This window comes from the organism of the source record quoted next (assembly GCF_019968955.1).
Source record: "MAG: Porospora cf. gigantea A chromosome Unknown PgA_NODE_810_length_10721_cov_352.007, whole genome shotgun sequence".
In the NCBI taxonomy this organism is placed as follows: Eukaryota; Apicomplexa; class Conoidasida; order Eugregarinorida; family Porosporidae; genus Porospora; species Porospora cf. gigantea A.
The window spans coordinates 277-10,721 of NW_027151910.1; the positions used below are offsets into that span (position 1 = coordinate 277).

Genomic DNA, 10,445 nt, shown 5'->3' on the forward strand with positions numbered 1-10,445 from the left:
TGTGCAACCGATGAGAACAGATGTTCTCCTCTCCAGGTACCATGTGAGTAATTGGTCAGATTTGGTGGAATCTCACATGATTATGCCAATGGTACTGCTCGTATTCTTGGCGAGGAGCGAATCGGATTGCTTCTTGTATGGAACCGAGTTTCAGTTCTACAACATCGGCGTACTCGCGGATATCAGCAGCTCCAAATCCTGCGCAGAGGCATGTCACGAGAGCGACTCGTGTAACTTTGCGACATATTATGAAGACAGAGCAGTGTGCCATCTCAAGTCCAAATCACTCCCGGTGCCTCGGGAACACGCGACGTCGGTTGAGATGCAGTGCCTGTACCCCAGGGAATCGTTCGAGGTCGCGCATCAGGAGCCTAATCACACTGACCTTGGCTCTCTTGACAGGAGTCCTACCGACATCATAATGAAGGACGTTTGCTTTCAGATGGACATTTTATATTCTGGAGGAGACATGTCGAATCGGCACGCCAAAAACAAAGAGACATGTGTGATTTACTGTTACATGCGTGATGGTTGCACGATCATGAGCTTCGAGACCTCTTCGGGTCTTTGCTACTTCAAGAATGGAGGGGAAAGAACTCCATTGGTGGGAACGATTTCCGCAGGCATGGAATGTTTTCCAATAGACCAGTCAACAACGACAACGACGACCTCGCCCACACCAACCACTGTGACCTCGAAAGGAAAAACTACCACCGCGATATCTACGCTGACTTCACCCATAAAAACAACCACCATGACCTCGATAGCGACTGCCTCGGCGGTAGGCGGCTCATCAACCAAGACAATCACGCCGCGGACGACAACAGAGCCAACCACCACATCGTACACAACTAGGACTTCGGGGGTGTCGAGGACCGTGGATCCAGTCGTCATCATCATCAACGGAGGCGGAGGCATCATCGTTGATAAAGACATCGTCGTTCATGATGAACAAGACGACGTACCAGCTGGAGCTGGTGGGGACCACCGGAATGAGGACGACGACGACGACGATCGAAGGTTTCCCCAGACAACCCAAGAATACCCTTGGAGTGATTAACTGTGAACATATCTGCCATAACGGTCTCCCTGCCCTCTGGGAGCTGTTTTTCGATTCCACAGCAGTCCTTGTTCAGCGCGAACCAAATGGCGAAGGGAGAGTGCAAACGGTACGTGTCCCGAGTAACGCTTGCCGCAGGCCACGCCCAAACCTCCTAGTGGGCTCGTAAAGAGATCTCCCTTGATAAGGAGGCCCATCTCGAAGCTCTTGGGTCCGTTAACGCCTCCCCAGCTGGACTGTGACAGGTTGTGAGACCCGATATAGATGAACTCCACGGATACTGGAGTGAAAATGTCTTCTAGGGTTCGTATGGGGTCAGGCATGGAGGAAACACCCAGGTATGTCTTGGAGTGGGGCATGGCCAACGCCCGAAGATTATAGGCGTTGAGGTCCGTATTAATGCTTGGTACTGCCTGCTTTAGGACAAGCTGTTTTAAAAAGGATATGTTCGGTCCCCAGAAACGCACATCCTTGTTTACCAACGATGAAGGGGTCAAGAAGAGAGATCTTCCGGCATCCCAGCCAGCCCATGACTGACTAACATCTCGGACACTTGGGAAAATCACTTTAACCGTTGAGCTCCGAAAGCAGCCTAGAAACCTTGACCAGAATTTCTCGGTTAAGGTGGCAACGGAGGATGCCTGCGCTATGAGCACTCGATTCGCAGGTTCCAAGTCTGCCAGCTTAGACTCCACCAGCATGGATCCGAATTCTCCAGGACAGCTGTAGATTAGATGGACATTAGACGGCATGCGCTTCCAGTCTGCACATCCGACTATGTGCTTCCAGTGAGCCCCGCGGCTATCGCCGAACACATGTCCAAGGTAGGAGAGCAACGCAAGACCTTCGCCTTCAGGAGCCTTCTCAGTTATCGGCAGGTCTATGACTGCGACGTGCTGATTCTTCACCGTCCAGTCGTCTTCGATGAAGTTAGCACTGGTAACGACGAACCTCAGCACGGCACCGAAATCGACGAGCAGAAACTTGCTATGGTGGGTCCCCCATCGGGGTGTTTCTGGGCGAATCACCTCGGCTTCCGCACACTCCACCACGTCTCCATGGAGGATAGTGAGGTGTTTTAATTCTGCAATGAATGAGATGGCACATTGACCCACCTCTCAGATTCAGATATTCTTCCAACCATTCAATGTCCAATACGAAAGAACTCAGCAAGAGACCCTGCACGTCCAGATCCGGGTGGCTCAGGATCTCCTCCAAGGGTATCGCTGCGAGATTAGCGCGGCGCGATATCTCGCGCTTGGCGAGGCGCCAATCCTCCGGAGGGGCTCCGCTGTGCGACATTGGAGGCGGCCGGGAAGAGTCGCCGCAGGGGACGCAGATGGGAGTGAAGCCCAATGTAAAGGGGACCAACCCTTTGTGGTAGGTTAGGTGGCGACAGTGCTTCATATTCTGTATTTTTTTCACATCTCCTGTTGATTTCATTTAAAAGTATTTATTTGTTGAATTCAATACTCACCTCCGCTTGTACTTCGTCAACTTCGTCCCTGCTCGGACGACTCGAAGTCCATCGCCTGTGCAGTCATTCAGCTCCACCGCAGGATAGGTCCGTGAGCTCGAGTTGTATGGCCGGGTACGGACGCAATATTGATCAATCAGGAGCGTGTCGTCCACCAGCAAGGCCTGGTGAGGATTATCGACAGAATAATAAATACAAATAAATACTATTAAATAATAAATACAAATAAATACTATTAAATTAATGAAGGTTGCGAATACCCTCTGAGGTCGCAGGTGGAGCTGCTTCTTGATGGAGCTCTCATCCTCCCTGACGGTCAGGTAGTAGCAGTTCTTGATCTCCACGACTCCGCCCAAAACCTCCAGACACGACTTATCAACAATGTATTCGATATGAGTGAATTGTGGACCAGCGAGCCGGTAGCGAAAGTGATTCTCATAGGCACTCCCAGATGGCGGGCAAGGCGCAACAAGAAGTCCGCGCTTCGGCAGGCGTTTGCTGTCTTCACGCGCGGTTTGTAGGAAAGTGCTCCAATCGCCATCGCCCACCTCCGTCACCTTCCCCTCCTTCCACTGCCGTTGGATTGTGGTAACTACGCTGGCAGGAACAATACAGGTTCCTTCAGACGGCGTCAAGTAAAAAGTGGGAGTGTCAATCAGACCCCGAAACTCGAAGACATCTCGGAACCTCTCCACATAGGACTCGAAGGGCTGGCATTTCATACGGTCTTTAAGAGCGAGACGATCGCTTATGTCACCCATGGATCCCACGTATCTTCGCGCACTTGGAACGCTTTCGTAGTACCTCTCCTTGTAGGCATCAAACCAAGTCTCCACTGTTCGGACTTTGTTGACAGTGACTTGCGTGTTGTTAAGCTTATAGGGGAAGCTCTTCCGAAAAGCATGTGCAATTTTGCTATCGCGAGCGACGACAATCTCCCCACCACACAACCAAAGCCGGATCGACTGCTCGATGTTCTCAGCACCCCATGCGAGCATTCCCGGGTCATACTCGCCGCTCTCGTGCCACCAGCGCTGGGTAATGGCGTAGAGGCCTCCAGACATGCAGGGGACCCAATCACTTCCGTCCTCAAACCAATGGAAGGCGAAATTCCACTCGAACATCATCTTGTAGCCTACGGCATTGAGGTTCTCCTTCCAGGTGTTGGCATCCAGGGTGGGAATGGCCGGCACTGCCACGCGCCTGTAGTTGGCGTTCAGATGGCGGATGATGGGGAGCTCCCAGTTCTTCAGAGGTTTCACGTGGCAGTCAAGGAACACGATTATTTCGCCGGTAGCTCGGTTACCACCGTGCTGCCTGGCAAGAATGAGCCCCTGCCTCTCTTCGTGTCGAATGACTCTAAACAAGCCCTCAGCCAAGCCGCCCTGATTCATCGAGGAAATCATCGGAGGCTCCGATGCGTCGTCGACAAGAATGATTTCATGGAGGAGTCGCGGATTTGTGTATTGGATGATAGAGTCCACCGTCCGTTGAAGGTACTCCTGCTCGTTGTGAGCAACCAAAACTATAGAGAGGGTTTTCAACGGTACTGTAGAGAGCGAGAAACCCTCAGCGCTCCCTCCTTGCGTGCGCAGCACAAGCGCCTTCACCGCCTCGGACGACAGAGAAATGAGGCTAGCCACCTCGCGTACACTCGCACGTAACCTCTGGTGCCCTGGTAACTGACCTGCCAACACTAAGCATGACACAAGCTGCAGAAACGTCGTCACCACTAACAAGGTCGCAAATGGGAGTCGTCGGCAACATACGACACGACCGAATTCGAGTACGAAACAGACCAGTAACCAGGAAAATAAGAATCCATTCGGAAGCTGAAAAAAAATAGTAATAACATTAAATATTTAATATGCTTATGCGTAGATTCCATTTCGATAAAGGTTTTCTTCTCACCGGCATGCGTGATGTGAAAACAATCGCTGCAGGGGTGGCAGCCAGAAGCGCGCTGCGAACGCAAGCCTTCAGAGCTGATTTCACAGGCTGCCGGCGAGTCGTGGGGGCGAGCATCTAATTCTGTAATATGACTGAGTATCAGCATGCCGAGGCCGAGTTAGCGGGTCTGGTGCCACGAATGGAGGCCCTAGTGAATGGTGAGGTCACAATGTCGACTTACGGCGCCGTCCGTGAAGCAATCGTGGGGTTGGAACCTCGAATTATACGCATGAAAATGAAGGCACTAGAAAAGGACCCAGACAAGAAAATCTACGGACCGAAAATGACTACTCGAGTGCTGGAGATGTCCGATCGTTTCGAGACGATGCATGAGGTGTGGATGGAAGAATTGGAACCTGTGTTCGGCTCCGCCTACTCAGCTCATTTAGAGCGGCTACGGCAGGAGGAAGCGGTTGCGCGGGCCCTGTTGAAGACCGAAGCAGCTGCCCTAGTAGCCAGAGGCCGAGAACAAACCCGGTTCGAGGAGGAGCAGCGGCAGCTCGCTCTGGTTGAGCATCAGAAACGCCTCCAAGCATGCGACTACGATCGAGATTTACTACTGGACAGAGTAAAGGACGCTTCGGAAGCTCGTCAGGCTGAGAGGTTCAAAGCAATCGCGCGTGTACGTACAACGCAGGCAGGCCTTCAAGCCTTGTCGCCCACGCAGCAAGTCTCCAAAGCCCTGCGCGAGCTAGCAACCAAACCGACCTTTGGCCAAGTCAACCGAGGACTCTTCAATCTCCTCAGCGCCGTGGTAAACGAGCCAGGCGAGCAAAGGCACAGGACATTGCGTCTCTCCAATTCCTTGTTCAGTGCGAACATCGCACATACCGACGGCTATGAAGGGGTGTTGCTGTAAGGAGCTGGTTTCTATTGCACATCTGACGCTTTACAGTGCAGCAGGCTTCGATTTGTTCCTCGGCGAAGATGTGTACGCGAGGTTAGAGGACACTCTGGATAACTCCGACAGACTCAGCTTACAACAACACATACCAACCGAGGAGCTCTATTGGATATTGTGGGAGCCTGACGCCCAAGCCGACTTCGCTGGCTGGCGGGAGTGGCTCCGCCGGGTCAGCGAGGTCCGCCGGCGGCTGGGAATAGCAGCTGCGGGAGGCGACTGGGAAGGTGAGACATGAAGCCTAAATTCGGCCTGTCGCTCCCTGACACGGTGCATTAATGGGCCATCACTGGGCGTCAGAGATCCCGATGATGAAGCCCTACTGCAGCTTACTCTTCGTGATGGTTTGTTAACGAATTTACGTAATGTCGAGAGGTTTATCGACTGCTTCGAAAGCAGTTGACGCAGTTCTGAAGACTCAAACGTAAGAATCTCATGTGGGTGCGGTAACTATACAATGTCTTGCAGGTACCCTGTGTCGCTGGGAGACTTCTGCTTGGCACACGCTGAAGCAGCACAGTGGGAAATTCCGGACTCACCGGCATTTGATTCAAGTGAGCATACACTCTATACCACGTCACCTCATCTTCCGCAGCCAAGATCGCTGCCGAGGGATTTTCGCAGGCTCTCTGGCTTCTCCTGACTAACTACATCCAGAAAATACAACACTCTGTGGAACCCTCGGCGTACTTGCGTCCTTGGATCAGCCTGGTAAACTCTATGGTGTATCTCGTGGAGTGGGCCGCACGTGGGACCCAGGAAGGTGGCACCCAGGTCCTGGAAGGCCTCTTGGGCCTCCACCAAAAGCTGCAGGGTGTTCTGTACCTGGAGGACCAGCCAGAGGTTAGGCTGGCATCGTGCTTCTTGTTGGATCATATGAAGGTTCGGATGGACCAGTTGCCGTCCGAGAGCTTGGAGGTACAAGCAATCCTGGTGGTGCTCAGGTATGGGCAAATCCTAACATACACTCTCACTCTCTCCAGAAACATCATTGAGGGCTACCCACTAGTCTGGCTCCCCAATACAGACGCCATACGAACCCACGCTGCTGTTGTTGGGAGTCCTCCTTTCCGCTCATACTCCCGACTCCTAACCCACCTCCCGCGTTCAAGCTGGGTGGGCACCATTAGCTTGTTCAAAGAGTTTCACTATTTAAGCGCAGTCTGTCAGTTACAAGGAGTACCCACGCTGGTGGCCGACTCGGAGAGGCTGGAAGTCGTGACCTACAGGCTGGCTGATTTGTCGTCGGCGACTGGTGTGGACTTGGCTGGTCCTCCGGACTTTCAGAGTGCACGCTACTCCGACATGGAGGAATTACTGGTGATGATACGCCTTGCTCTCCGGCGCCTGGGGTGTGAGGCGTTCGCGCCCTTTAGCCTCCTCAACTTCGAGGAGAGCTCAGATCGCTGCAGCGGGGGAGACATGTCCCGTCCTTCAGCGGAAGCTGAAGCCATATCGATGACAGAGGACAGTGAGAGTAACGTCGTGTCTGCTTCAGCGGAAGCCACGTCGCTCGAATCGATATCTCCCACTGAAGAGGACAGCCAGAGTCATGTTCTGTCCCTTCCTTCAGCGGAAGCAATGTCGCATGAATCGATATCTCCCACTGAAGAGGACAGTGAGAGTGACGTTTCAGCGGAAGATGAATCGATATCTCCCATAGAAGAGGATAGTGAAAGTGAAAGTAAGGAAGGCAGTTCCAATGAGGAGAGCGATGAGGGCAGTAGCAACGAGGACAGTGAGGTGGACTCCGTCGACAGTTCCGAGGAGTCCTCTGAGGTCGTGGTCAGGAAGCTGCCCAAGTGCACGGCCAAAATGGCAGTTGTGCACGCAACAGATGGGGCGACAGCTGGGCGTACAATCAAGCGGATCGCGAGTCGACAGTCTGGAGTAAAGGGGGTAACTTGGGACGGTACATATTCAACGTGGAGAGTGACGTCGAAGCGTCGTAGATATGGGACCTTCCCTATTGCGCAGTATGGCGATGAAGAAGCTTTTAGATTGGCGATTGAGTTAAATAAGCGAGTGGCCACTAGAACTGCACCTGCCACGCGTCAATCTGGGCACATAGGAGTGAATTGGAGGGAAAGCAAGAGTGCTTGGATGGCCTGCTGGCATGAGAATGGGATCCAAAAAACTAAAACGTTTTACCCCGCACAATACGGCGGCGACGAGCAAGCAAAGCAAGCAGCGATCGAGTTAAGGAAGAAGAAGGTAGCAGAAGTGTATCTTGTGATGGGTGGATCTGATCCGTAATTTCACTCGCTAGTATTCGTTAAAATATGCCTGCACTTGAGTTTCTCCTATCCCTGACCAGTACACCCCACAGGAAGACGTCTGCTGCTTACTACTCTCGACTGGCGGTCCAACCAAAGACAGCACCACAACCCCTTGACGCGCCGGCCTGGGACCTTCTAGAGGTAACGGGCTCCTGCCCTATGGTCGTATCGTACGCTGTGTGAGTGTACGGTCTCTTGGCTCACAGCAACAGGTTTACCAGACCCGTCAAGGTCACGGTGCAGCCGCCCACCAACCTCGACAGGGATAAAACCCGGTCGAAGCCAGGTAAACGTGTTTTATTTAATATCACTCCCTTATTGTGCAGATAACCGTGTTTTATTTAATATCACTCCCTTATTAGTTCCAGCTTATGTTTCGTATGGCGTTCTCCTAGAACCCACGACGTACTGGCTTCAAAAGGACTACATCCCCAGTCTGCTAGACGATGTGGCCGTGCCAGCGAGGGAGGAGCCTCTGATCATGGGAGAGGCCAGCCCCAACATTCAGTACTTCGACGACCTTACAACATGCATAATGAACAACGGTAGGTTAATACTTTAATATTTATTATTTATGCCAAAAGGTATTTTCGTGCAGATACGGTCTCTCCGTTCACAGTGGCGATGGCCCCTCACCTGACGTCCGTCCCCTTCGAGATCACTCGTCATGACCGCCGTAGGTGCCAGCTTCCGCCAGTATGCAGATGGCAGAGAGGAGGTTTATAGCTCCGCTCTCCCCAAGATGCGCCAGCTGAAACTAGATCTATTCCGCCTTTGGGAGAGGCGGTCAGATCTATACGAGCTGTCCACAATCGCGATTGCGTGGCTATGCTACACGCGACTGGTACGGGCTGGAGCGGTCGGCAAGACCTTACGGGAACGAGTACTAGACACCTGCCTCCTCCTAGCCGTGAAGTTCAACCAGGATTGCAATGAAAGGTAAGTCGTTCAGTTTGTCGCTCGCAGAGTTCAAGCAGCCATCCAGCACCTCACCATCCTTCGTGAACGACCTCAGGACTGGTGCACAGCATTAGAGTTTTCAGTAGGCAAACAGCTTGTGACGGAAGTCAGGTGTACTCTCTGCTGGATTTCTCGTTGCACATCCCGCACGAGGTGGTTATTAAAGAAATAGAGGACTACCTCCTCTGGAGAGTAGGTCGCCGGGCGATTAATCATTCAGCACCTAACATTCGAGGAGATCTTCGGGGTCGGGTTGGCTGCCTTCCTCAATGCGGCGCACAAACGTCTAGAGGTCAATCCGGATGATGCACACCCGGCACACTAATTGAGTGCAATCGTACTAACGCGCGTTTTATGAATGCACACGCTACCATAGAAAATTACTGAATAGTTGTCTGATGATAGATCCTGACCTCAATTCCAAAGATCCTTATAAGGTGCTGGGCGTGCCGCGATCCGCCTCTGAGCAGGATATCAAGAAGGCCTACAGGAAGCTTGCTGTGTTGTGGCATCCCGACAAAAATCCACGCAACAAGGAAGTTGCCGCCGAGAAGTTCAAGAATGTTGGGAGAGCCTACGAAGTGAGTTTCGTTTGCTTGGTTCCACTCATCTGTTTCAGGTCCTTTCAGATCCCGCGAAACGCGCCGATGTCGATCGTTGTGGGAGGCAAGGTCCTCGGCCAACACGCGAAACATACAGTCATGGCCGGAGGCCGCCGCGATTCACTTTTATGGACGCGGAAAGACTCTTTGAACAGTTCTTCGGCGGGCGGGATCCTTTTGCCTTCGACGACATGCTTTTCGCTGAGTTGTCTGGACGCAGATCGCCTCCGTTTGGAGGATTCGGGTTTGGAAGTCCCTTTGGCAGCGGTTCCCTCTTTGGACGTGACCCGTTTGCGTCGTTTTCAGACTCTTTCTCCTCGATGCCTTCTGAAAGCTTCCACACCTACCATTCCACCAGAGTGGTGGTGAACGGGGACGTTGTAGAGGAAACCCGTGAAGTCCGCCATCCCGACGGCCGGATGGAGAGAACCGTTTCACGAGGTCGACTGGGAGAAGCCCCACAGACTGTCCACAGGGGAGCCCTTCGGTATTAATTTTTAGAGCTGGCCATGAAATATGTGCGTGCTTCGATTTCAATATTCATATCCCCTTGACGTGAATAAGCCATGAGTATCAGGCTTCGGGAGCCTCAGCGGGACACGAGATAGGCCTACGACGCGAGTACTTTCAAAGCACCAAAGATTTAGAAGGTCCCTTGTAGAGTGGATTTTGGAGGACCGGTAGGTTTCTGCATCCGTGGAGGCTTGGGAGTACTGGTGGGTAGGTTTGAGCATCTATGAATAATTCGACACTAATTCGCTCTGGTTGAATCAACCCCACGCCGGCATCCCACTGTTGTAGAATTTCTATTGATTGACAATGGTGAAAGCTGTACAAATTCTATTGCTGAGTCGAGCGTTGGGCTCGGCTGATGTGTGCGACGTCACATTCGACGTCGTCCAAGTTCAGGACACCACGAATTCGTTCAGTGAGGTCGTTGAGTATATGAAGGGGAACATGAGCTCTCTGGTGAACTCGATTCAATTTAAGTACCCGACGTCCCGTTATGGTCTCACCAGCTTCGCTGACAAGTGCCTCCCGTGGCTTGGATGGGGTTGGGGCGGGTCAGATGGACTAGTGCAGAAGGATTCCTGTTATGAGCTGCAGTTGCCTTTGACATCAAACACTCAACTGATCCAGGAGAAGATTAAGAACATCAAAATTTCCGGAGGCAATGACTCCGAGGAGAACGCGTTTGACGCTCTTCTTCAGACTG

General features: G+C 52.4%; 7 protein-coding genes across 10 annotated transcripts; 4 read left to right on the top strand and 3 right to left on the bottom strand.

The window, feature by feature from the left end:
- Window positions 1–570: 570 nt before the first annotated feature.
- Window positions 571–921, bottom strand: KVP18_004282 (uncharacterized protein; the record flags this gene model as incomplete). The annotated part of the gene is made up of 1 exon (XM_067956764.1): window positions 571–921. The coding sequence occupies one exon, from the start codon at window positions 919–921 to the stop codon at window positions 571–573; it is 351 nt and encodes a 116-aa protein (XP_067806205.1).
- Window positions 922–1,056: 135 nt separating this feature from the next.
- KVP18_004281 (uncharacterized protein) lies at window positions 1,057–2,503 on the bottom strand (the record flags this gene model as incomplete). The annotated part of the gene is made up of 2 exons (XM_067956763.1): window positions 1,057–2,144; window positions 2,176–2,503. The coding sequence occupies 2 exons, from the start codon at window positions 2,501–2,503 to the stop codon at window positions 1,057–1,059; spliced, it is 1,416 nt and encodes a 471-aa protein (XP_067806204.1).
- A 30-nt stretch (window positions 2,504–2,533) lies between these two features.
- KVP18_004278 (uncharacterized protein) lies at window positions 2,534–4,562 on the bottom strand (the record flags this gene model as incomplete). Of its 2 annotated transcripts, XM_067956756.1 has the most annotated exons (3): window positions 2,534–2,701; window positions 2,798–4,369; window positions 4,449–4,562. In XM_067956756.1, 3 exons carry the CDS (start codon window positions 4,560–4,562, stop codon window positions 2,534–2,536), a joined length of 1,854 nt encoding a protein of 617 aa, XP_067806200.1. The 2 variants fall into 2 exon arrangements, with proteins under 2 accessions (XP_067806200.1, XP_067806199.1); XM_067956755.1 differs by lacking the exon at window positions 4,449–4,562 and having other exon boundaries at window positions 2,534–4,249; window positions 4,275–4,304.
- Window positions 4,563–4,575: 13 nt separating this feature from the next.
- Window positions 4,576–5,626, top strand: KVP18_004277 (uncharacterized protein; the record flags this gene model as incomplete). Of its 2 annotated transcripts, XM_067956753.1 has the most annotated exons (2): window positions 4,576–5,342; window positions 5,383–5,626. In XM_067956753.1, the coding sequence occupies 2 exons, from the start codon at window positions 4,576–4,578 to the stop codon at window positions 5,624–5,626; spliced, it is 1,011 nt and encodes a 336-aa protein (XP_067806197.1). The 2 variants fall into 2 exon arrangements, with proteins under 2 accessions (XP_067806197.1, XP_067806198.1); XM_067956754.1 differs by lacking the exon at window positions 5,383–5,626 and having other exon boundaries at window positions 4,576–5,346.
- A 482-nt stretch (window positions 5,627–6,108) lies between these two features.
- On the top strand, window positions 6,109–7,644 carry KVP18_004279 (uncharacterized protein; the record flags this gene model as incomplete). The annotated part of the gene is made up of 1 exon (XM_067956760.1): window positions 6,109–7,644. The coding sequence occupies one exon, from the start codon at window positions 6,109–6,111 to the stop codon at window positions 7,642–7,644; it is 1,536 nt and encodes a 511-aa protein (XP_067806201.1).
- A 26-nt stretch (window positions 7,645–7,670) lies between these two features.
- Window positions 7,671–8,952, top strand: KVP18_004280 (uncharacterized protein; the record flags this gene model as incomplete). 2 transcript variants are annotated; one of them, XM_067956761.1, is made up of 8 exons in its annotated part: window positions 7,671–7,846; window positions 7,874–7,953; window positions 7,994–8,212; window positions 8,266–8,343; window positions 8,372–8,606; window positions 8,634–8,709; window positions 8,739–8,819; window positions 8,848–8,952. In XM_067956761.1, the coding sequence occupies 8 exons, from the start codon at window positions 7,671–7,673 to the stop codon at window positions 8,950–8,952; spliced, it is 1,050 nt and encodes a 349-aa protein (XP_067806202.1). The 2 variants fall into 2 exon arrangements, with proteins under 2 accessions (XP_067806202.1, XP_067806203.1); XM_067956762.1 differs by lacking the exons at window positions 7,671–7,846; window positions 7,874–7,953; window positions 7,994–8,212; ... (1 more) ...; window positions 8,739–8,819; window positions 8,848–8,952 and having other exon boundaries at window positions 8,335–8,610.
- Window positions 8,953–9,025: 73 nt separating this feature from the next.
- KVP18_004283 (uncharacterized protein) lies at window positions 9,026–9,723 on the top strand (the record flags this gene model as incomplete). The annotated part of the gene is made up of 2 exons (XM_067956765.1): window positions 9,026–9,208; window positions 9,247–9,723. 2 exons carry the CDS (start codon window positions 9,026–9,028, stop codon window positions 9,721–9,723), a joined length of 660 nt encoding a protein of 219 aa, XP_067806206.1.
- Window positions 9,724–10,445: the final 722 nt, after the last annotated feature.